This window comes from Lampetra planeri, chromosome 7, assembly GCF_965212315.1.
Source record: "Lampetra planeri chromosome 7, kcLamPlan1.2.h2, whole genome shotgun sequence".
Classification (NCBI taxonomy): domain Eukaryota; kingdom Metazoa; phylum Chordata; class Hyperoartia; order Petromyzontiformes; family Petromyzontidae; genus Lampetra; species Lampetra planeri.
The window spans coordinates 4614714-4640148 of record NC_136113.1 but is presented as its reverse complement, the minus strand read 5'-3'; the positions used below and the strand labels follow the sequence as shown (position 1 = coordinate 4640148).

The window sequence follows — 25435 nt, the reverse complement described above, 5'->3', positions numbered from 1 at the left end:
TGGTTCTTTCGGTAAAGTCACGTAGAATGGGAATAATAAAATAATATAAATAAAACATAATAAAATAATTCTCACGACGTTTCGGCCACAACGCAAGCAGCCGTCCTCACGGCTCGGTGGCTGCTTGCGTTGTGGCCGAAACGTCGTGAGAATTATTTAATTATGTTTTATTTGTATTATTTTATTATTTCCATTCGACGTGACTTTACCGAAAGAACCAAGGAGATGAATCCCTGCAGTCACGAAAGCTCTAAATCGAAATACAATATTCTGCTTCAGTCTGTGAGGCACTCGCCATGAAGCTCGCTTGCAACTCGGCAGCAGTTTGGCAAAACTACACCCCAACAACGTTTCCCCTCCGCTTGCGCTACAGGCAGCCCTCGCTTTCATCGCGATGCTCACCTCGGCGATGCTATTTACTCCGCGCGACATGCTGCTGCGCACTGCAGGGATAGGTGACGTTTATAGTCACGGGAGGGAGCCGGCGCGGCCCGTTAAAACTTAAATAATAATTTCAAATTGTAACGTGCACAGCATTCGCTCACCGAAACTTCAAGCTTCACAAGGTTAAGACGTTTGATTTGCTAGGACGCGTGCGAGATTTGAGGCCGCATTAGCGGAGGTGTATCGGATTGTGCAGTTTATTTATGAATGCGCGACAGATCGAAAACGGTGCCACCAGCGACCCCCGTGTTGCTGGCCCGACACAACAAACAGCAGCAGAGACGGTCCACAAAAAAATGGGCTTTCAATTTGTCACAAGTGTTTTTGGATTGACAAGCAAGACAGGCCAATATGTAGGTAATTTTTTGTTTGTTTTGCCGTGATGAAATTGCCTTTCCAAGAGACATCTTGCTGCGAGACTGGATAAATCTCCGTTTATCCGTGCGCACGCACACACACTTTCACACACACACACATTCGCGCGCGGCACACACATATGCACAAACTCTCACTCCCAGCACGAGGCTGACTCATTACATCCCGCGGAGGATCGCTCCGCTGAACAAAATAGTTCCGTGGTTGAGTTTGCAAGTGCGAGTTCGCGTTTTAAGCCAATGTATTTTTTTCATGCAAGCTGGTTTCGCAAGTGTGGGTGTTCGTAAATCAGGTGTTTGGAAGTCAACGACTGCCTCTACCACAAACATCTTTTGTCTCCTCTCCGCCGTAACTAAAGGCCTCTTTGGCACGGCGCTCCAAATGAAGACTCGTCGCTGTGGAAAACAAGCGTAATATGTCGCCAAGCCCTTCCTCTTTTATGACCATTACACGCCCCCATAGTCACGATGACTATCAAGGCTTTGTCCCATAATAACAGTCTGCATTTGCGGTTCTACAAAACATTATACGCCCCCACGACGCTGCAACCCCTCCCTTTTTATTGACTACATTTTTGATAGGGCCGTTAGCCCAGATGCCAGATGCTCTCCTATTCCGTCCGCCGTGGCAACAATCAGCAGAACTGCTCCCATCCCACCACGCCAGATGCATCGCCCCGCAGGCCAGCGCAGACGAGGCAGCCCATACTAATTACAGCGGATAATGGGGAATACAGTCGCTTAGGCACCAAATGGCCCATCAGAAATGTATTATGGCAATAAAGACAACGTCACTAAACGATCCCTAAATTATTTGGTGGCTAGGAACGCTACGATCCGGCGGGACGAGGCTCGCAGCCTGCACCAGGTGCAACTCTTTGTGTCAAAAGTGTCGGCGCGGGGCATTGAGTAAGACATCGTCATGCCTAGGGTTAGTTTCTCCCTGGATGCATCGATTCAAGGACACTGCAGTTTGAGACTCACAGCTCTCAGAGGCCTGTCCTATGCAGTTGAGATTACACAGAAGCCTTACATTCCATCAAGGTAAGAGAGATTCACGAGCACTTATTTTGGCACGTTACACATGGCGTGGGGGCAGGGAGTAGGAACGACCATCTATTGGCCACGTCAACGCCCAACGTATGTGTGCAGAACTTTGTTCGCACCGTACGTAGCCAACCGTGCTAACCAGAGGTGCGGGGGAAGGACAAACAAAACTAAACACAAAAAGCAGCTCTAAAGAAATTCGTTTTCAATTTAGAGGAGAGGAAGCTATGTAACAGAAGGGAAGCTTCACATGATGATCTCTGCACGATCCACCAACTCCCACCTCCAAAGCCACTGGACCACTTCGCCAGGTGCCAAATCAGCAGAGGGAGGCCCTCGACGATGACGCTCGATTTCTATTTAAAGCTTTCGTGACTGCAGGGATTCATCTTCTTGGTTCTTTCGGTAAAGTCACGTAGAATGGAAATAATAAAAATAAAACATAATAAAATAATTCTCACGACGTTTCGGCCACAACGCAAGCAGCCGTCCTCAGGTGAAGAACAGGTCTGTCGAGAAGACAGAGTCTGAATGACACACCCCAGGCTTGGAGCGACTATTTAAGCTGAGATGGAGGGGGGAAGGGCGCCTTGACAAAATAATTTGCATATCAAGAGGAATTTAGCATATTTATGGGAAATGCAGATATGCGATTAGTACTTCTTGTGAAATGCGTAGGAGGTTTGGCGGGGGGTTTAAAGATGACGCTCGAGCGCGCGCGTGCGTTTGTGCGCAAGGGGGAGAGGCCACGGCTTCGCGTGGGTCACGTGGGTACCTGCTGCCGGTTGTTGGGCGTGTACGGCAGCATGCTGGACACGTGGAACATGATCTCGTAGTCCTTGTAGGTGGTGTAGAGCGAGTGCATCCCCGTCGAGTCGGCTGTCAGACACGGGGGGGGGCACCGTCGCGTCGGTCAGTTCAGGGGACAACTCAAACGTGAGCCGAGCCGCCGCTGCCGCCGCCACACCGGACGGCGCAGCACGGACGTAACAGAGTCGCGTTTCATTAACGACCAAATTAACCGAGCAGTTGGGACTCAATTTTGCGCTGCGATTTCAAAATGCAGCAGCGGTTTCATTGTTTTGCTGCCAGTGCCGTTGCCGCTAACGGGCGCCGTTGGCACGGCGCTGCGGCCGGGAACACTTCCAGTGTTTGTAAGGCGCTGCCCCTAATTACACGACTTGCAAAATAATTTGGTTATCGGCCGTCGTACGAGCAAGCGAGAGCACAAACATACCATGGCACTCGTGAGCCGAGCGCAAGCGGATATGACCCAAATTTGGAAAAACCTTTGACCGTTGGAATACCGACGTGCGAACCGTGACATTTAACGTCAAGCGATGTTAACCCAAGGTGATGACATTTTTGTGGCGTGGGCAATGCAGAGGCCAAGTAATCCGGTTTGCAGCGGCAGCTGTGAGGGCATGCGTACATTTACAGGGCACGATTGCTCTTCCTCTGAAAAGCAAACATCACACTTGATAATCTGCGGCGGTGGGGGAGCAGAGTGGTCAACCAGCGACGTGCCGTCTTCCGCGTCTATGCCCCTGGGCTCCCGACGATTCCTGATAACGTTTTGCGTACGGGGGGCGGGGGGGGGGGGCGGCAGCTTTCGCACCATCCTGACTAAATGTCACATCCTCCACGTGGCCTCTTGGCTAAGCGGTGCAACGCTTCACATCTCCCACCGTGGCACTAACACTTTGAGGATTTTCACAAGTGCTAAGGGGAAAGCTCGAGGTTGCACAGGGGCCTGGCGCTGTCGAGGTGCGGGATTGCCCGTGCGAGCGAACGTGCGGGCTTACAGGGCGGATCGCCCAACCGTCGTCACACCGCCACAAACACAGAACGGTGAGAGGGAGCAAGTGACGGCGAGTGACGCTCGCTGCCCAGCACCCTGTCCACCGGCAGAACCGATGCCTCGTCTCCATGAAGCAATTACCCAAAGCAGACACATCACAAAGAGGTGCTGCTCATCGTTCATTTCCCGCCCTGCACCTGTTAGGCAAATACATATGAATTTTTCTGGTAATTAAAGCTAATTTGGCAAATCTTGAAATTCGCGGTGCGGTGCGGGAGACGGATTTGTGCGCGGAACCCAAAACACAAAGTGCTGAACGCCGCCCACGCAGAGGCAGAAAGTGTTAATGACCCCCCACCCCTCCCCCCCCGCCATGATGTTCCAGCTGCTGCAGCTGAGACATCTGCATGCAAATGTGAAGGTAAACAAATGGAGAAATATATACAGCCTACAGGGGAGAAGGTGGGGGGGGGGGAAGAGGGGGAACAGGGAGGATGGGGAGCGAGAGGGATGGACAGCAATAAGAGAGATGGGAAGCAAGACTGATGGAGAGCGAGGGGTGGGGGGGCAGACAGGGACGGGCGAGGGGGATGGGAAGCTGGGGGGGAAGGGAGAGCGAGAGGGATGGGGAGCAGGGGCAGACGGGGAGGGGAGGGGCGACGCGTGGTGCCGCGGGCCGCTCACTCTTGTTGTCGAGCTGCGCGCGGTACTTGGTGAAGCCCTTGAGGCGCACGCGCTCCCCCAGGAGGTCGAGGAACTCGTCGAAGGCCGCCTCCGCCGTCTCGTTGTTGTACATCTCCTCCTCTGTGCTCTGGCCCGCCTTGCAGTACATGATGCCCACCTTGTGCTGGTAGCTCAGCTGCCGGGAGACGACGAGCGGGCGGGAGGGAGGGGGGGGGACAGGCGGCGAGGGTGAGCGGCGGCCGCGGCGGCGGAGGACCCAGCGAGCGATACCCAGCGAGTGGCGGCCGACTCGAGCGGCCACGGGCAAACGCTGCTGCCGTCAATCGTTCCAGAGACCCGTCATTTAATCCGACGGATTTATTTATAGCCACGTGAGGGCCCATTGAGATTAAAAGGTCTCTTCTTCAAGGGACACCTAAGGTCAAAAAAACAAAGTGTCTCCAAGTGCAATCAGAAGTATGATAAGGGTTGAAAGAAAAACGATTCTTTAATGGAAATCGCTTTCCCTGATTTTGACAATCCTTGGAATAGCTGCGGGGGGGGGGAGGTGGCGGTGGTGAGGTTGAATTGTTACATGTGTAGCCACCAGGAAAACGATTGACCTGGCAGACAAAATCCAGAGGTGGCAGCGTGGGGCCCTGGGGGATTATAAAATCAGGGGCCTCAGGATGGAGGAACACCGACAATTGTGATGTCTTCAAACAGTCAGCGTCGTTGTTATGTCACAAACATCGTGCCAACAAGATTCTAGATTTGAAGCTTTCGTGACTGCAAGGATTCATACTCTTAGGTTTTTTTCGGTAAAGTCACGTAGGTAAAAAATAAAAATACAGTAAATTTATCTGTGACGGTCCCACCATGAAGAAGGAGACTTGTGTTGCCTCCGAAACGTCGTGATTTCATTGATTAATTATTTTATTTCTATTATTATAATTTTTTTTACCTAGGTGACTTTACCGAAAAAACCTAAGAGTATGCCAACAAGAATTCTACATTTTTTGCGGACATGGATTCCCTGGGATGTTGGCTATCAACAACAAGGCAACTCCTATGACTAATTGGGAATGGGACGCAAGCGTAGGATTGATCACCCTGTCGCTGGCCGCCTTTGGGGAGGGTGTATAGTGTGAAAGGCCGAAACACCCTAGGAACCAAAGGGTCACTACTGACGATGCGCTCCCCAAATTTCACCAGGCTCACTGTTCATGAACTCTTGGAAGTGCTTGCACAAAGGATACTAACATCTCATCCTGTGTTCTTTGGAATCCCCTTATTACACAGTATCATCCAGCTGCTGGAGGGGAGCGGGAACAGGGGGGAGCGGGAACAGGGGGGAGCGGGAACAGGGGGGAGCGGGAACAGGGGGGAGCGGGAACAGGGGGGAGCGGGAACAGGGGGGAGCGGGAACAGGGGGGAGCGGGAACAGGGGGGAGCGGGCCCCATGGCACACGTTTTAATTTCCACCTTATTCCCAGTTGAGTCATTTCGTTTATATTTGAATCTCAAATTAAATGCACAAAAACCGCCATTAATGTTCCTTTCATTATTTTTTTGGAGCGCCCAGGGATACGCGGCGTTGTTACAGGCCTCCACGAATGGAATGAACGTTTCCGCGATGGCAATTTTACTGAGTGGATTTTCTGCAGAGACTTTCAAGGAAATGTCAAACTGTGCATTTCGGTGCGACACCTTACAGTAAACAGACTTGCACGACTGATTTCCAACTCCGTGGGAGAAGAATGCGGCCGAAAGGCAAGAGCTTTAGTGGTAGTTCCGATTTGAATATATGCGTACAGAGGGCCCATTTCAATATAATTGGAATCACCAATAATCATGTAAGTACCGGCAATTGCACCAAAATATTTTACAACAGAGAGAGCGATTTAATTTATACTTGAGAGGTTGAAGTCAATTCCGCCTTCGCTCAATGTGATGCAATGATGTAAAAAAATATATAACATATCTGCTCGATACAAAAAGAGCCACCGCGAGGGACAGCAGTGGGTGCCTCAAGCGCCCGATAAACAGAAAGCAGTGACGTTTGACCCGAGGCTGAATTACACGACACCCACACACAACCGCACTCTATGGGGGGGGGCAGGCAGCGTCCTCTTCAAGCCACGCGGGTTTGTTCGGGGGAAGGTGGGAAAAAAAAGGGGAAAACCACCACGCACAGAGGCCATGCCCACGCAACGACGCAACACTTGTCGGGAAACACAAACGGGGCCATTTGCAACCTCCTCACCACAATCAGACCTCATCGATCAAAAATTAATTAGCACCCGGGCGAGAAAAAACACCCCAGCCATCCCACTTCCTCCTTCCAGCACACAGCAGCAGCCCCCCCACCCCCCCCCGAGGGTGTGAAATTCAGACGCGGTTGAAAGGAGACAAAGTGAGGCACAGTCTCAGCCAAACGTCCCCCGCACCCACCCCTCAACACCGGCTGTTCGCAGGCATGGCTAACCACAAAAACGGCAACACGCACCAGCCTCCAACAGCCTCCGCCGGATACGAAACTCCAACGCGAGAATTCCAAACGAATGCTTCATATGAGAACAGCCACACCCAATCTTATAGGAAAGGTTCATTCTACTGAAATGCAAACTATGCATTGGTGGCAGGAACTTTCTCATCTCTGCGCAGAAGAGTGAGAGGCCGGCTGCTCGTGGTGGCGAGAACGCTGGCACCTCGGGGCTTTGTGCGTCGACTTGCAGGAGAGAGCCTGCACAGGGCCGTGAGGCACGGCAAGATGCAGAGGTTCACGTCGATTCAATCGCTCAAAACGCGCGCGCGCACCAGGTCCCGCAGTGTAGGAATGTGTTTGCGTGTTAACACCATTTACGATTCACGCACGTCGTTAGATTGTTTTGTATCTAGGGCGATGGCGTTAACAAAATGGGCACGAAACGGATATGAAAATGAGACCGAATTTGTTTTGGCCCTTGAATGCCACAGCCACCCCGACAATGAGTAGAATCGCTGGGGATGTGCATCGCTACGTCCTGTGAATAGTTTTACACGGCCGTATGAATTATAAACATGCATCCACGTGTAATTATGTAAACATGACAAACAACATTAGCGTCAACCTCGGGGCTTACAAACCAAGAGAGTTGCTAGACGCTGCCACTGCCTGGTCAGGGGTGGGGATGGAGAGAGGCGCTTCGATGATCGCAGCAGCAGCAGCCGCCACCCCTCCAGCACGGCCCTCACATTAGCCTGCGATTAGCACCTCTTATTCGTACGCGCCCCCACGGACGTGCGGAAACAGCATCCAGTACCTACCCCACGACGTCCCCCCGCCCCACCTCTACACGACACGTCCCCCGACCGGAACGAGTCCCGCGGTCGACTGCATCGGGGACAAGCTGATGGACACGGGGAGACGGGAGCGACGGGTACAGGGAGACTGGTATGGGGGCGACGGGTACGGGGAGACGGGACACGGGGGAGAGCGCAGGGTGGATGTTGCGGCAATAAAGCTGGGCGCTCGCTTATTTCGGGAGGAGGGTCACACGCGCCAGAACGTTATTTTGCGCTTAAGATATTTTAAATTAACGAGCGGCAACACAAACAGCTGCGCTCGCATCCCCAGCGATGAGCGCGGTGTGCGGACCCTGGTGCAGGAGGAACCCAATCAGCCAGGTCAGCAAGTCCTTATTTCCCTTGTCAGCGCGGTTGCCATGGATATTGTGCAGAATGAATTAAAGTGACAGCTTGAAGGCTCACATTTACTAAACTGCCAAGAGGGGTTTGCGCTTCAGCCAATGCTGGCGGGGCTGATGCAGCATAACATCCCCAGGCCCCCCCCCCCCCCCCCGAATCACTCCCCCGTCCTTACCCCCACTTCTCATCTGTGAACGCTGTCATTTTGTTCAACTCAGGTCCCGGCCGTTTGATTTAAAGACGTAATTTCGGCGTGCCGATGCGCGGGAAATAATGCAAGCTAATGGGTTATAAAATCTTCTAACTTAATAATTTATTACGCTGACGATGTTGCACTTATTATACGCACACGGTATAAACACTTTCCCATAACCGACAAAACATTTTCTCCGTGGAACGTCAATGTTTTTATGAACGTCGTACGTTTCAAAGCTTCATGAATGAAGCGCGTTGCGATGGCAATGATGATTTTCACGTTTTGTCAAAACAGCACCAACGGGATTGCGAGGGTTACTCGTAGCACAGACCAACAACTCGGAAACTTGGGAGTAGGTTTCTGTCCCATGGTGTCCCTCGGCATAAATGGACACAAACCTGGCGGGCCCCTCAATCCGGCACCACGATCGTTACCATGGAGGCTTAATCCAGTTTAAATGAATGAAATGGCACCTACGTGAACAACGAGAGAAGAGAAAAATTCGTGGACGTTTCACCGCCAGATTGTCCTCGGTCCAGTCATGCCTCCATGCCTTTTGGTCATGCCCGGACAGTCATATTTCATCGGGATATCATGGACTTCTTTACTAAATTCTGCAGCACCATTCTTCTCACTCCTGCAATCGAAACTACTTTGTGGGGCTCTGTCGAAACATCAGCGTGCTTTCCTGCAAACCCATCACGGCCAGGAAGGTCATATTGATCAATTGGTGAAGACCATGTACCCCCTTTTGTGGAAACAGTCGCATAATACCCTCCCCCCTCACCCTTGCAAAAATCGAGCACTTTGGCCACAAGCTCAAAGACAGAGAAAGTGGAGTTCTAGGCCAAATGGTCCCCATTCTTACGGAGTCGTCGGGGAGGTCGGGTGGAGGGGGACGGCTGTTTTTTTTGGGGGGGTGGAGGGGGCTGCGCGCCAGAGGTCGCAACCGGGTACCCGATACCCGTACCCTACCCGATACCCGGCTACCCGTACCCTGCCGGGTACGGGTACCCGTTTGCGACCCTGGTGCGGCCGGGTACGGGTAGGCCGTGAGTCACCGGTAACCGTTTGTCACTCATTTCGGGTAGGGTACGGGTACGGGTAGGGAACGGGTACCTGTACCCGGCCGGGTACGGGTACGGGTACCCGTTTGCAACCCTGGTGCGGCCGGGTACGGGTAAGGAATCAAAACCCGTTTGCGACCTCTGCTGCGCGCCCCTCTTCCGCGGGAGCGGAGCGCCGACCTGTGGGACGTTAGCATAAATTATTTGATTTGCGGTGTTTTATTACACGCCTTGCCCTCTTTTGCCCCCGCCCTCCCTGCCCCCACTTTCTCTCTCCACCCCCACCCGACCCTGTCCCCCAGCACGCTAGTTTACCTTTAGCCCCTTTTTCCGTCTACCCCATGTAAACTGTCACGTGAGTGGTTCCCACCTGGCTGGAGCAGCGAGCCCCCCAATTCTCACCCCCCTGCCCCCTCCCCCACCTTCGTTAAGCCCCCGCCATGACAAACTCGGCCTGCTGTTGTTGCTGTTCGTGGAATTTGCGTTCCTCCCTCCCCACCGTCTCCGTTCTGCGATGGGCGCTTTGTACCGGGCTCGCGTTGAGTCGTAACCAAAAGTAAAACGCCACCAAACCCCACGTTGCTCAGCAAGCCGATAAGGCAGGCCGCGGTGGGTGTGGGTTGGTTACTGGTGGGTCAAGAACACTGGAGACACCAACGCTCAGGTGACCCTGCAATCCAACAGTTACACAGGTGAACCAACGGGTTCACTGTCTCACAGGTGAACCAACGAGTTCACAGTCACACAGGTGAACCAACGAGTTCACTGTCTCACAGGTGAACCGACGAGTTCACTGTCTCACAGGTGAACCAACGAGTTCACTGTCACACAGGTGAACCAACGAGTTCACTGTCTCACAGGTGAACCGACGAGTTCACTGTCTCACAGGTGAACCAACGAGTTCACTGTCACACAGGTGAACCAACGAGTTCACTGTCTCACAGGTGAACCAACGAGTTCACTGTCTCACAGGTGAACCGACGAGTTCACAGTCACACAGGTGAACCGACGGGTTCACTGTCTCACAGGTGAACCAACGGGTTCACTGTCTCACAGGTGAACCAACGAGTTCACTGTCACACAGGTGAACCAACGGGTTCACTGTCTCACAGGTGAACCAACGGGTTCACTGTCTCACAGGTGAACCAACGAGTTCACAGTCTCACAGGTGAACCAACGAGTTCACTGTCCCACAGGTGAACCAACGGGTTCACAGTCTCACAGGTGAACCAACGAGTTCACTGTCCCACAGGTGAACCAACGGGTTCACTGTCACACAGGTGAACCAACGGGTCCACTGTCACACAGGTGAACCAACGGGTTCACTGTCACACAGGTGAACCAACGGGTTCACTGTCACACAGGTGAACCAACGGGTTCACTGTCACACAGGTGAACTAGCACACATTCACACAATTGAACCAACGAGCTCACTGTTACACACGTGAACACCACATGCTCAGAGTTGTACACACAAACCCAAATGCTCTCAGCCGCATCCACAAGTATAAATCAAGCATGAAGGTGGAATTACCGCCAAAAATTTGGCAGTTTCCAGTAAGGAACTCCTTCCGAGCAGTCCGCAGCCAACGTAAACATTTACACGTTGTAATTGAACATGCTAAATATTTAGGTGAAAGTCACGCTGTTCGCCAGGCCCATAATCGTTCCGTGTGCGCGTGTGTCATTCCACTCAGCTTGTTCAGACCTTACACCGCACACGCACCGTCGCTGTTGAATTGACGGCCCCGTCCGTAAAAAGGGGCACAGCAAACATTCGGAATCGGCAACTCTGAATGCGGCGTTTCATCAGCAGAATCAGGGCGATTCGCTTTTCTCTTCCTGACGGTTTTCGCTCTCTACCCCAGCTGCGATGCCAATAACCGAGAGGTGCAAAGGTCCGGTTCGTGATGTTACTTACACATTTCACTGCAATTTAACCTCTGCTCTTAACAGTAGCACCCGGAATGCCACAGGGACCCCCACTAGAGCCATGCAAAGCTCATAAATAACCTTCACTAACCCTCACGCGCACACAGCAGCAGCAGAGAGAGAGAGTCATTCCGGTTGGCTCGCAATACTCGCTTCACTCACAGCCACATCCCCCACCACCCATCACCGCCCCCGCCCCCCCACTCCCTTTAATCGGTAAATTTAAGTTGGAGCGTTTTCGTGGAAGTGCCGAGCTCAGATCCTCCACGGGTAACGGCGCGGGGGGGGGGGGTTTGGCCGCGTGCCTCTCTCCGCCGGAGCAGAGGAACGACGGCGTGGGGGGCGGCGTCGCTCGTCGCAACGCAGGCGGCCGCCGACCCCCCGCGCAATTCCAGCATCGATTAAAAGTGGGGGGGGGGGGGTGATGTACATGTATTAAGACAAAATACGGAGCCGCGAGTTATTAACCCCGCGATAATGGCAGCAGTCTGCCCGTATTAAGCACTGCGCCTCTTTCGTCTTCGCCTGCTGCAACAGTTGAACTAAAACTAAACTTTTTTTAAAATTATTTTAACCAGGTAAGGCCCACTGAGCTACGTAGCTCTTTTTCATAAGTGACCTGGACCACAAATGATCGCTCAACGAAGCGGCTCATCACGTGGAAATGACGAGCAGCCAAATACTGGAAACGCACGTTACTAAGTGTGGAGGGCAAAACCCGAGGAGCTGGAGAAAAATCCACGCGACCACGGGGAGAACATGCAAACTCCAAATATACAGGTGTCAGGGTCGGGATCCAACCCATGACCGCCTGTATACCAGGCGAGGTCGGTAACAACTCGCCACCACGGCGGCCCGTCCCCGAGGCAATCCACTGCTGGATGAAGGCTTCCCCACGTCGTGTTGGTCGCCGTGATGGCATTTATTCAGCAGCGGATTGACTAACTATTGGAGGACAATTGTAATGACGGCTAACGTTCGAGCGGTATGTTTTCTGCTATTGTTTTAAGCGCCATCGTCCCACAAGTGTCCCACAACGCTGGCAATGAGATGGAATTCTTCGCCTACAGAGCATGAAGCCAGTTGTACGAATTTCACATTCACACAAAAAACAAATATCACCCATAGAGCCTACGTCGACTGCTGGGGGCATGTTTTGTCAGAAAGAACCAATGTTTATACATAGTAGCAGGTACTCATTTAAGGCTAGGTTAACCTAGGGGAGATTCAAAACCAATTCAGACACTATTTGCCACAGATGCGCGTTGTAACTGTGAATCGAACTTGGGTCACGAGATTCATAGCGCAGTGCTCCAACCACTACACTACTACTGCCCAACAACCGCCATTCGCCACTAAGTGGCGGTGACATCCCCACGGCACTTGTGCATTTCTAGCCACCACAGCGGCCAACCCCTCCACCTTCAATTAATTACCGCTAAACGTCGTGGAAAAAAAAACCATCCTACTACTGCTCACACAGATAAAAAACACACACGCACCCAGAGACAAAGGCAGCGTCAACCCACGCGCTCACGCCGCTCCTCACCCCCTGCTCGTCGAGCTTGAGGAGCTGCTCGGAGACCCTGGGAGTGGCCGGCGCGAGGCGCAAGCAGCTCAGCTGCAGCTCGGGCAGCACGAACTCCATCACCTCCTTGAGCGGCAGCCCCCGTGTGGTGCCGTGGCGCGCCGTCGACGGCACCGCGTCCTCCAGCACCGCTCCGCGCAGGGTGCGCAGCTGCGGGGGGGGGGGCCGGGGGCACAGGAGGTCAGTGAGGGGGCAGTCGGGTGGAGGGGTTCAGCGCGGACAGCTCGGCGCAGGCGAGGATGGGCGAGGTCGTGGCAGGCGAAAAACAACGGCAGGTGCAGAGAAAGTGGGGTCGGGGTCGAGTGACAGTGGAGAGAGACGGGGTACAAAAGCTACGGTGACAGGGTAGGACAGCGACATCCTGCACCTCCAATTAGCACGGTTGGCAAGGACCCATTTACAACGATCGCCATTTTTACTCATCGCTGGCCGTTTGGGTCGAGTGCTGTTCGCGAGCGCCTATTGCCAATGTCACGGAAACGCGAGAGAGTCGGTGACAGGATTATTTCAACCCAGATCTTCCGTCCACACCTGGCGGTAACCCGGTGCCAGATCCGATAGAATTCATTGAGGAGCACTTAACGAGCGCACACACACGCACACATCGGCAAGTGCAGCACGAGAGAACGCGATTGCCAAGATGTTATGAAAAGTGCACGAGGCGTTCAAAGTTTCTTTCTTTTTTTAGGCAGCAGCCTTAGGCCTAATGAAGGCTTTTGTCGGGTGAAAACATGAGCCAACGTGTGCTTTCTTTGGCACCGGTGTCGTTTCACTTTTCCAAAAAACACTTTTACAATTTCATTTATATATTGAGGGGCGGGGGTGGGCTGAGGAGGGAGTTGGAAAAACAACAGCTTGAGCGCCTGCGCCTGGTCTGCAGACAACGGTGCGCGGCTTGCGCTGCTGCAGTGCAATGATCGCAGCTCTACGCACATTGTGAGCCAGATTCGCACGTTGACGGAACGACCAAAACGCATCCCCCCCCTTGGCGGTTTCGCCCATCTTCTGGGGACAGATACATTGGTGCAGAATTCTCGCGGGAAATGGGATCGTTCGCCTACAGCACGCGAATCGGACTCCGCTGCGTAGATGGCTGCAACGGAGAGCCAGGGGATGGCGTGGGAACTTTGCAGATGCTAACAGACTTATAACAAACTCGCATTCCTTGAAAACTGATTAGCTATTGCACGTCTAGTAGCTGGAGGGGAGATGTGAACCGATTACGTACAGCACGTATACATGTACAACCCTTGAGTCAAACCACTGCTGGAAGACAGCCCTTGCCATGCTGTGCGGGACATGGGCGTTTGTTTGACCAAAGTACTTCACACCGGTCAGTGGAGGTTGGTGAAGGCAGAGAGCATAGACATGGCATCATAGTACAGTACAACAATGGATGTTACTGGGCTGTCCTCTTCTGCCAGCAATGTGCCCTGCTTTGTGCATGGCGGTCACTCATCCATGCACTATCCAGGCTCAACTCTGGTTATAGATTTCGCAAAGAATCAGAATCAGTATTTATACTGAAGAAATCCTTTAAGCTATAAAGCAATTTTTCACAGATGTCTAGGCCCTGCATTATACAGTGGTCACCTGCTAGTCACTGTTTTGACTTATTCCACAAATACGTTTTTTGCTCAAATTTCTTGTCAGTAGATTTTTCTTCAATTTACATTTGCTTCTTTGTTTGTACTTCTTTAAAGGTCACGGAATGGCTGACCCTCATCCTCTTGCGTTCTCACCCAGTTCAACAAAGTGAACCTGATAAATTGGAAACGGTGGCCAACAAGACGAACAAGGGTCGGCGGGTGCGTGGGGTTAGTTCCGGCACCGTGGTACCAGCGCAGCGCCAATTAGTTTGGTGTCGACGTCCTGCCACTAGCAGTGGGAATTGTTGCGCGTGAGTGCCGGCGAGTCGGGAGGCAACAGCGTACCGCTTCGGCTCATTCATGGCTAACGGTGCAGGCAACGCATCCACACAAATCAATACGCACACACACTCACACGCACACACACACGCACACAACTATAGGCGGTGGCAGCCACGCTCAGGAAGATTGAGACCGCAGCCTCGGCACTGGCCCCTTAAGAGAGCGGCGGTGGGCAAGCAGTAAAAAAAAAACACTCTGCCAAGCGCAGAGCGTTACACGACGCATTGCCGCGGCTACAGTCGACCGCGCCGGCTCGTGCGTGGGGCTGTCGAATCGCAGGACCATGACGGGTGGCGATGGCGCGGGGGAGGCGGCATTTATCCAGCAGTGGATTGACAGTGGCCGAATGATAACGGTGAAAGTCAACACATGCTGAATGCATTAACTGTGCGCATGCCGCACGTACACTCTGTTTACTGTGTACGTACTTGTACACGATATCCACAATTTTTGTCAAGGCACTCTCCTTCCCCCTCCAACCCAGCTTAAATATACGCTCCAAGCTTGGTGTTTCATTCTTCACCTGAGGACGGCTGCTTGCGTTGTAGCCGAAACGTCGTGAGAATTATTTTATTATGTTTTATTTTTATTATTTTATTATTTCCTTTCTACGTGACTTTACCGAAAGAACCAAGAAGATATATCCACAATGTGCAGTGGGTCAATAATAAAACTACCACTTTGTGGGAAGCCAACAGCGGGCGGTTGTCTTATGGGTGGACTGGCACCAAACTTTGGAATGTGGAATTCTGGAGGAGGCAGACTCGGACTTTGTAATTGTGTGCATGCTGTAGCACACAAAGTACTTTATTGGATGGCGTAAGTGTTCGTGTGTGTGTGTGTAGCGGTAGTGCAGTGTTTAGCGCGCTTTGCTAGAAGACCGACAACCCAGGTACAATTCCCAGTCACGGCCACTAACACCAATGATGATTATTATCTGAACAGGTCCTGGGACTCTCCTAGGTCCACTCAGCCTCAAATGAGTACCTGGTCGTGGTGTGTAAATATTGCTACTGGGGAGACAAAGGTGGCGGGGCGTGGTGTTGGTCACCCACCGCCTCGTGCACCGTACCGGCCTTCACAGGAGCTCACTAACAGCACTTTCCCCAACAGTCTGTTAAGGCTATACGGGGAATCTTTGTCTTTGTATACACAGGAGCCACGTAATATCACTATTTATTTGAGCGTTTGCCCCTGCCCCTCCCTGGCACCTTCATGGCAGTTCCTCCCTAGATGAGGCAACCTCACAATCAAAATTTCAAAATCATCCTAATAATAGATGTCGTTTTGAAGTTAATTGTCTATAATTAAAAAACACATTACTTATTTACGGAATAAGTCACCGGATTGACACACACGCGAAAATCCACGCGCCATCGCCACCCCAGCGTGGACGAAAACGCCAGTTTGTTTCCGACTACGTCTAACAACGTGGCAGCACTTTGAACATTTCTCCCTCATCGGAAGAGATGGACAAATTAATTACATCCCAATTACGGTTCGAATTGGCCAACACGCTACGCCCAAGCGAAAAAAAAACTTCACGATTACACCAATGATGACCCACACATCTTTAAAGCGTCCCAATTCATGGAACTGCCCATCGACTCTCCGCCAGCTCTTCGCCCCGGCCCCCCCCCACCCGCTCCCTCCACGGGAGCGGCGTAAGCAGACTCGAGAGGCGACGACAATAATCCGTAATCCGCAGGAGCGCGTCCCTCGCCGGGCAGGCCGTGGGGCGCCGCTCTGAAGCTTTAGCTCCGCGGTGGCGCCACCTCGGCCGCACTCACACGCCACCGTCACGCGTCTCGGCGGCGGCGCGGGGATTTGGAGTGCGGACGGCACGAGCAACGCCGGCGCCGCCGCCGCCGCCGCCCACCCCCGCCGCCACAAGATCAGGGGCGTCCGTCCGACCTCAAACCCAGCTGCGCCAGCTGCAATCATGAGCTTTTAGTTGTTTACTTAATGTGAAACACCGGACGTTTAGCTTTTAATTCGAGGCGAGAGGTGACGGCGCGGTACTCCAATCGCTTGCTTACAGCACTGCTGGCGGAAGGGAGCGCTCCGCGGGAGCGAACTCTCGCGGGTTATTGGCCTACTCTTCCAGGCCAACCAGAAGTCTTGCAAGAGTTGGGTGCACCCACACTGAACCCACCACACGCGAGCGGCCAATGGACTAACTGTGGCTGCAGCCATTAATACTGCTGGGAGGAGAGAGGCGGTGGCAGGGTGGGGGGGGATTTAAGAAACTTGCCATCGTTGTTTCTCCGGCCCACGCCGAGAGACAACATTGCACTGGAGCCCTCTGGTTTGCAAGTCTGGTGCACCAACCATCCCACCACTTTTCACTGTAACGTTTGTTTAACATCAACACAACGGAAAATTGTTATTTCCGTAACAAAGCCGCTATGCAAATGCGGTAGAGAAAACAAATCATTTATTTGGGTTAACTTTCAACTTGCGTGCCAAGAAATTGTTTCCATGTTCACCTATGCCTTTTTTTATTTCCGTGCAACACAGCTGTTTTATTCAAAGCCTTGTGAAGGCAATGATGTTTCATAATAAAAGCAATCAACAGCGTGAACTTACTATTGTTAACAAAAGAAAACCCAAGCTCGCCTGGGGGGGAAAAAAAACCCCCCAGTGATCAAAAGCTAGCGAGAGGCACCTAGCACGCAACTTGCTGACCCGCCCCCCTTCCCGGACATCTGTGAAAGAAAGCTTCGTAGCTCATCGGATTCTTACAGCCTAAAGAAAGCTGATGATTCTGAGATGTGATGCTGCCCTACTGAAAGTGAATTTCAAGCAAGAACAGTCGGTACTCGCACCACTCTCGTTGCTTGAAGGCGGTCACAGGAAGGCGCTACACGTTTACGCCTTTGCAAGGTTTACAGAACATATCCGACTTGAGCCTGCCGTGACAACACCGCCAGCGCTGTGGCAACACCCAAACCCTCACCGGCCATCATCAACTCGCCGCCGGCACGGGCCCAAGACACGCCACGACGGGGACGAGGTTCTTGCCCGCGGCCTCCTCACCTCGCTGGTGCGGAAGACGACGCGGTAGAGGTGCTGCGGGCCGTGCGAGCTCTCCTTCTCGCGGCCCTCGTCGATCTTCTCGCGCCGGACGCTCACCGCCACGGGGCCCAGGTTCTCGTCAACGCCGAAATAGTTCTGGTGGTCTGCGCGACACGGCGGAGGGCGGAACAGGCGCAACGGCAGCGTGAGCGGAACCAGCGACGCGGGTTCGTCAGCCCTGAAGCTGGTTGTGTTGTTTTTGCGTTTTTTTTATGACAAATGTAAGAGTTTAATCCCACCTGTGTTAAAAGACACGTATGCTCAAAAAAAGCCCTCGAGCATCCAGTGTTCATTGCCTACTATTTCAGGTCTTTCAAATTATGGCGAGTGGCATCCAAAAGTCAAAAAACACATCCCGGTGAGATGGATTTGCCTCGAGGCAGCATCTCGCAGACTTCCAAAAATGGCTCCGAATTCACGCCACGCACCCCCTTCATTATAATTGGCAGTTTAACAACAGAGACCTCAGCTGTGACAGGTCGGTAGCCGACGAGAAAATGACATTCGATTGAAGGTGATTTCACCGCTATCTACATGAGCCGCGTGTGCATTTGCTCCCTCGACGAGAGTGAAACAAAACTGGAAAGGGGAAAATCATGGCATAATGTTCTCTAAACCAGTTACGTTACTTTTAACCAAATTTCATCATCATCATCAGCGGATACATTTATCCGTGCTCCAAAACACGGCCAGGACAAGCGAGGTCTCACGCCGTTGGCATCACAGACGTTGAACAAAATCACGTGATGAGCTTTGAGCAACGAGCAGAGCACTCCGATGCATTCTCGCAATGCGCCGCGACTCGCTCGGCACCAAGTCCGACGTTTTGCTCCACGTGCTAGGAGCTTGTTCAGGCACCCGACTTGGCGGTTCACCCCCAAGCGGAGCTACAAGGTCGGCAGAACGTCGAACAGCACGCTGTGCAACCCTAAAATGCATCGGCGAGCTTTCCGGGGCAAGCGTGAAAAACAACCCGTGCACGTTGAGCACCAACACCGACGTTCGCACTTCCTCATCGAGGAGGCGGCGTTTGCGACGCGAGCCCCGAGCCATGCTTCGTTTCGTGGGTCCGAACCGACCAAGGCAGCCACGGCGGCAATGAAGAAAGAAAAGAGGAACGCAAAATGCGTTGCTTCCTTCACAAGGAACTTCCGTGTCCTCACCGCACGCTCACCAGCTCCGGTAGCGTGCGCAGGCCACCCACACGGCAACGGCGTTGATCCCCCGGCTCTAACCGCACGCTTGCATTTTCTCATGCGGACATAGCCCAGCGGCTAATACAGAGCTAAAACTCGTGATGGCATCTGATGTGCTTTTTTTATTTTCATACACCCGGGGAGTTGACATTGCAATGTCAAGGCGGGCGAGCGAGCGAGCCAGTGGACGGCTTCTGGAGTCGCCCGGTGAATATTTTCTGTCGGGGAATGATCGAAGTGGACAGTCTAATAGTGGGCAATGATAACGACGGTGATGGTGCGGGTGCTGCTGCTGCTGCTGATAAGATGATGATGACTGCGAGCACTTGATTATTCGTGATGCTTATCAATTATCATGCGAGAACTGCACTCAAAACATCATACACGGACGATAACGGCGTCGCATGGAGTTTGAATCCCAGTTGTGACTAACCTCAGTGCTATCCGAACCAATCACGGGCCTCACCCATTCAGCAATGCACACAACGACCGTCGTGCTGAAGTACGGTCAAGAAGCTACAGAGCTCTTCATCCAGCAGTCGATCAGTAAAATACCATTATTATTTTACATTAATACATAGAGGTCACCACCTTGGTAGCTTCGCCAATAACCCGACACGCGGCGGCGGCCGAGAAACAATCGGTGGGCCCCGGATCATTAGCTTCACCGGTCTCGTGGCACGTGAACGCACCTTGCCCCTCACTGGAATCTCAAGAATCTCTCAAGCTATTGTGCAGATGTTTCATAATAGACACGTGCGCACCACATTACTGAGCGATGGGCTTTGCGAGTGTCACCGCAGGAAATAACAACCTTCATTGAAGATTAAATACACACCACCTTGGCCAGATAACGCCTGCGTCCTGGCGTGCGACCTTTCGCGGCACAGCACCGACGGGCGGTGGTGGTGGCGGTGTGTCGGTGCGTTACCGCGGCGATCCATCACCGAGGGGACACCTCTCCCTGCCAAACCAACCAAGATGTACGCCTCCCTTAATCTGCATGAAATTGCGTGAATCGGGCTAACGGAAGATAAACTCACACAGCAGCTCCTAGCATGCGCTCGCCGTAGCTATGGCTACCGATGCACCTACTTTCCAGCTGGAGGTCGTGCCGAGCCATCAGCAGCCTGAATGCAAGTCGCCAGTTAAACGACACTGTCCAAAACAACGGACCACTGTCAATACACTGCTGGATAAAGGCCTCCTAATGCCAAGGTTGGTCATAGTAATAATTTAATACCTTTGATTTATAAAGCGCCCTTTAACAATCGTTCCCAGGGTCCTTTCACGATACTTCATGGCGCTGGTCAGCGTTTGTCGGCGAATGGGGGGGTGGGGGGGGGGTCCCAGAACCCGGTCAGGCATCGCTCGCCGCTGACGTGAGCAGTGTCTCCCAACGGAACTCAGGTCGCCGGTTGTGCAGCCCAGCCGTGCGCCAACTATAGCACCGCCGCATTGATAGCGTTCACTAGTTGGACTTGCAGCACGCCACGCTGTTTCGCTCGCTCTCCGAGGAGAGAGCGGGGGAACGACTTGGGAGGCCACGAGGCAGAGCCACGCACGGGGAGGGAAAGGCAGCGTCCAGGTGGTGAACCGGTGCAAGCTTCCCTCCCAAGCCAGTCACGAGTCTGCCGTCGGAATGAGTAATATCGCCAAAGCGAGCGTATCCACTACACGGACTGCTGTTTGGCGACATCGTGATGCCCCTCTCAACGTTTACCGCTTGAATGAAAACCACGGCTGAGAACGTGACTTGTGAAGAGCGCGGCAGAGCGAGAGAGCCAGGCTTGACGAGCCGATCAAAGACGACACAATCAAAGGAGATGAATTAATCGATCAAAGCACACGTGTGCACAAATTGTCGCGGAAACCTTATTGCAGGCGGTGTGTGCTGTGGAGCTCCAGAAAACAAGACAAAAACCGACCACCACACAAAGAGTTCATATATATGAATATTCTTGTTTTAAATACATTTTCACGTCTTAAGGCCCACTCCTAGGACAGGCCAGTTTAAATCCCTTTCACAGCATCGCGTTTTACGCTGCATTCAAGAGATAACTACGCATAGAGGTTCTTAAAATAAAGGGCTTACGTAAGGATACATTTCCCGGGTCATTAGCATGCGAATAAAAATTGTCATCCCTTGCCGTAAGAAACAATTTCCAATGATCACTCCATTTACTTCTCTCCCCAGGGTTCCGAACGCCTTGAAACGAAAAAATAAAATAATTCCGGGGACGTGCAGCATTGACTTTAGATGAAGCGTAGATGGTAAGGATGGCCGATCTCTGCCCCACGTAAATACATTTCATTGTACCGGACATCAAATGCTTCTCCCCGCAGAGTCCCAACCGCCTATAAATCGACTCGTGTCCTCCCGTGGAATTGAGATGAGCGGCAGCGAATCCTTTTAGGCTGTCTTTGAGATGGATTGACCACTCAAAGCCGAAGGTCGCCCCCCCCCTCCCATCTCCCTTGAAGCCATGTGTTGCCGTCATGCAAAAAAAGTAAAATGAAATCCAACTTGTTTCGCACCGTGGTAAACAGACTCCGTAAACCTTCGCCACGACCAACGCCAGACACGAGGAGCGTTACGCGCAATGTTTGGTGGACTGGCGGCAATTGATTTGACACCGATTTTTCGGTAGAAAAATATCCAAATCGGCAGCAAATGAGCAGCTACCAGACCGATTATTATTTCTCGATTTAAAGCTTTCGTGACTGCAGGGATTCATCTTCTTGATTCTTTCGGTAAAGTCTCGTAGAAGGGAAGTAATAAAATAATAAAAATAAAACATTATATTATGTTTTATTTTTATTATTTTATTACTTCCCTTCTACGTGACTTTACCGAAAGAACCAAGAAGATTATTATTTCCTTTGCCTGAAAGCTGCCCGACAACTTCGGTTTTTCGGCCGGTTTCCCGTAGGATTTGGGATGGGCCTCGGACGGCACTGCTGGGCTTGCTCGTCTTTGGGCAACGGCTCAAAGTCCATATAAGTGCACGTGTGTGCAGAAGCGCAGTGCAGGGGGCGGGGGGTCACCGCACAGAGAGGGGAGAACCAGATGGAGGGACGCGAATGAGAGAACTGCACAGAGGTCTGACGTCATCGAAACACGTGCTACATGCACCAGCAGCAGCACCGCCACCAGTACCGACCGCTACGACCACCGCCCCTACCACCCACCACCACCAATACCAACGTCACTACCATCCCCAATACCACCACTACTACCACCACAAGCAATAGCACTACTACCACTACCAAAGACCCCCCGTGTATAGCCTTAACAGACTGTTGGGCCAAGTGCTGTTAGCAAGCACCGATGAAGCCCAGAACGGCACACGAGGGGGTGGGTGGCCAGCACCATGCCTAGCCACCTTTGTCTCCCTAGTGGCGATGTTTTTACGCACCGCACAAAGTATTCATTTAGGTCGACCTAGGGGAGGTCCAGGAACGGTTCATGTAATCATTACTGTTGGCCGTGAGCGGGAATCGAACTCAGGTAGCCAGGTTTGCAGCACAGCGCGCTAACCGCTACACCACCACTCCCCTAACGCCACCACCCACCCCTTCATGACCCAGAGCCGACAAACAACAGGAGGGCATCAATTATTCAACACAATGTTCCAGCGGGGTTTGGAGCCCTTTTTAATATTTATCTGTTACGACAAATGCGCCGCAGTTTTCAGTTTAAACGACAGCGCAGAAGCGCGCGGGAGCATCCCAAAGGCTGCGCAGCACAAACAGACTTTAATGAACCTGCTTCCCGAAAACAACAACAACAATAACACACACACACACACACAAACCCCGTCAGCCACTTCAAAATGAATAATACAATACAGAAAGAGGACACCAAAAAAAACATTTCCAAGAATAAAAACTCAAGGAGGCCGACTGATTAAACCTAAAAAAGGGGGAAAACCAACGGAAGTTTTCCCCCGCCGAAAACGAAGCCTTCATTAGCAAATTGTGCGGGGATGTTCGGCCTCGATTGTAGCCGTCGTTGTCTCCCGAGACACGCAATGCACTGCCAACAATGCAGCGGAAAGGCACGAAACTGCTCGCGCTAAGCTCGGTACCCGCGGCTAGAGATTCAGCAATTAGACGGCAATATCTTTAAAAGGGAGCAGGCTTCGGTAGAACTCCATAATAACGAGAACTCTTCAATTATTAAAACTTGAGCATGCACAATTTATGAGCCCAACTTGCAACCCAGCGCCGGTATTAAAGGGTCTCTCCGTATTGAATGGCACGGCTCCTGTAATGGCCTTATTATGTGGGCGCGCACGTGCATGGCCGTCCGCGTGTGACGCAAGGCAACGGACACAGACACCGCCTCTGTGTGCGCTGTGCGTGCGCCGCTTTTTTCCCCTCCGCGGTGAAGTCACCACTGGGTCACTGCGGTGACACCGAAGACAGCGGGCGGTTTAGACGCCGCGTTGTCTGGTTTTAGTTCCTCCTCACGCTCAACGACCGCCCTTGTTGACGACGCATTGTATCGGACGTTCAAGCGAAGGGCCCGGGCGCCCAGCAGCTGAAAGCTTCTCTTTCAACCCCACTCTCAAATGCCCGTATATATTTTTTTGGAGCCCCGTTCCGACCCAGCTACGATGTCACGCTTCGTGCACGCTGGACGCGGGACATGAGGCGGCTTTTGTTCGGCGCACGATTGGAGGCGTGGGGACGGCACCTAAGCCTGTTTCATGGCGGCGCGCATCTGCACAGAGGCGTGACATCGCTACGCGATTTAGAGGCGGCTTGCTGCAGCGCAGCCTCACCGCCGGCGAACACTTCCCTCCTGGCCCAAACGGTTCAATGTGTGGCATGTGAAACACATTGCCATTTTTTATTTTTACGTTGCTTATTCAGCTTCGCTATTCAACTTCGATTTATTTCATCAAGTACCCTACTTGGATCACTTCAAATTACACTTCTGGATGCGCCACGCTCATGGCTCATTTTGGCAATGAGGACTTCCACAGTTTCCCAAAAAACGAAGCGCCACCCTCTTATTTAGTAAATAATTGTAACTTCTCTTTTTGCAATTCACAGAAGCTGCAAACAGCAGCTGGGCGATTTGCTGATTGTCTCGCACGTCTTTGTTTAAACAACCCAGCGATGAATAAAAGATGCACAAGGACCCTTGGGTGAAGCCACGGGAAAAGCATCGTCGAAAATATTGTTCGCAGCACCTCTTGCCCCCACCTGCTGCACCCGGGAGCCAAACGTGACAGAAACGGATGCGGCCGCACCGCTCAGTTCGGTGGGGCCGGCCACACCGCTCGGAACAATGAAGATGAACCCTACGTAGCAGATACGTACGTGAAACAGTTCCAATTTCCGCGCCGTGTGAAAACACCAGGCTTTGGATTTGTGTGGCCATAATTAAGAACAATTTTAAGAGATGGGCAGGAACGAGGTTATTTCTAAAAGAGAATCCTTTCTAATGAATGGGTAAAAAAAAGACATGGACTCATTTTCACGACCAAAGGGGGCTTCAACACAAAGCACTGCAGTTATTTCACATTTGTTGGCCACAATTCAAGCGCCTTGTTGAGAACAGCGACACCACAATGAGACGTACAAAAAAAACCCCTCAAGTTGAGTGAAGAGCAGAGCGCTTTGGAGTGGAATATTAATTTAAATTGAATCGCGTCTGACTCTGACCCACACAGTCGTGCCCAGAGAGGCCCTCTATTATCCCACAAACTGGCCACCCCACCACTGCCCAACGTCGTTGCCCTAAACCAGACCCTCTCTACCCACCCCACACCCGACCCTCTCCACCCCCTCCCCAAAAGGCCCCTCTCTGCAACCCCAACCCCCACGGAGGCTTTCAATGCCTGGGATTATCGCACCTGCTGTGACAAACCGAGCCGAGTGCCACCCGGCAGCTGACACACAACAGCTGAAGCTCCGAGCTCCCCCGCAGCCTCTGTGCAGCTTTGCGAGGCGAGTGCGGGGTGCAGCACCACGGGGGCCTTCACTTTGTAAAGAACAAAAACGTTTAAGTCGAGCGAGTAAAATAAAAACCGGAGGGAGCGAATCCAGAAAAGAAAAAAAAGCACTAAGCACCCACGTCATTAACGCCGCCTCGTAACGCAGATATAAGCAGGCTGCATACATATTTATTCAAAGCTGGGACATTGGCAAAATCGCTGGCCTACCTACTCAAGTATATCTTGCAAAGGCGGCAAGATGGAGATTAGAGCAAGCTAACGTTTCGGCATTGACTTGTGCATAGAAGTTCGATGCATTGCCCCGAAACGTGAGCCTTCTGTCCTTTTAGATTATATTATTTGTCTGCTATAAAGGCAGTGATAAGAATGAGAGTCGAGGGATTTTTTATTTATTTTCGCTTTTGTACGCCACTGGCAGATATATATTATATAATCTGCGTTGGAAAAAAAAACCTC

The 25435-nt window shown here is 52.2% G+C and overlaps 1 protein-coding gene across 5 annotated transcripts in view; it reads right to left on the bottom strand.

The window, feature by feature from the left end:
• Positions 1-25435, bottom strand: part of LOC144719813 (signal-induced proliferation-associated 1-like protein 2) — a 103461-nt gene that overhangs the window by 41492 nt on the left and 36534 nt on the right. For all 5 annotated transcript variants that reach the window (XM_078596023.1, XM_078596019.1, XM_078596022.1 and 2 more), the window contains 4 exons: positions 17773-17915; positions 12764-12952; positions 4351-4525; positions 2641-2744 (listed from right to left, as the gene is read on the bottom strand). In XM_078596023.1, the coding sequence (XP_078452149.1) occupies positions 2641-2744; positions 4351-4525; positions 12764-12952; positions 17773-17915 (611 nt within the window). The remainder of the gene's footprint in view (positions 1-2640; positions 2745-4350; positions 4526-12763; positions 12953-17772; positions 17916-25435) is intronic.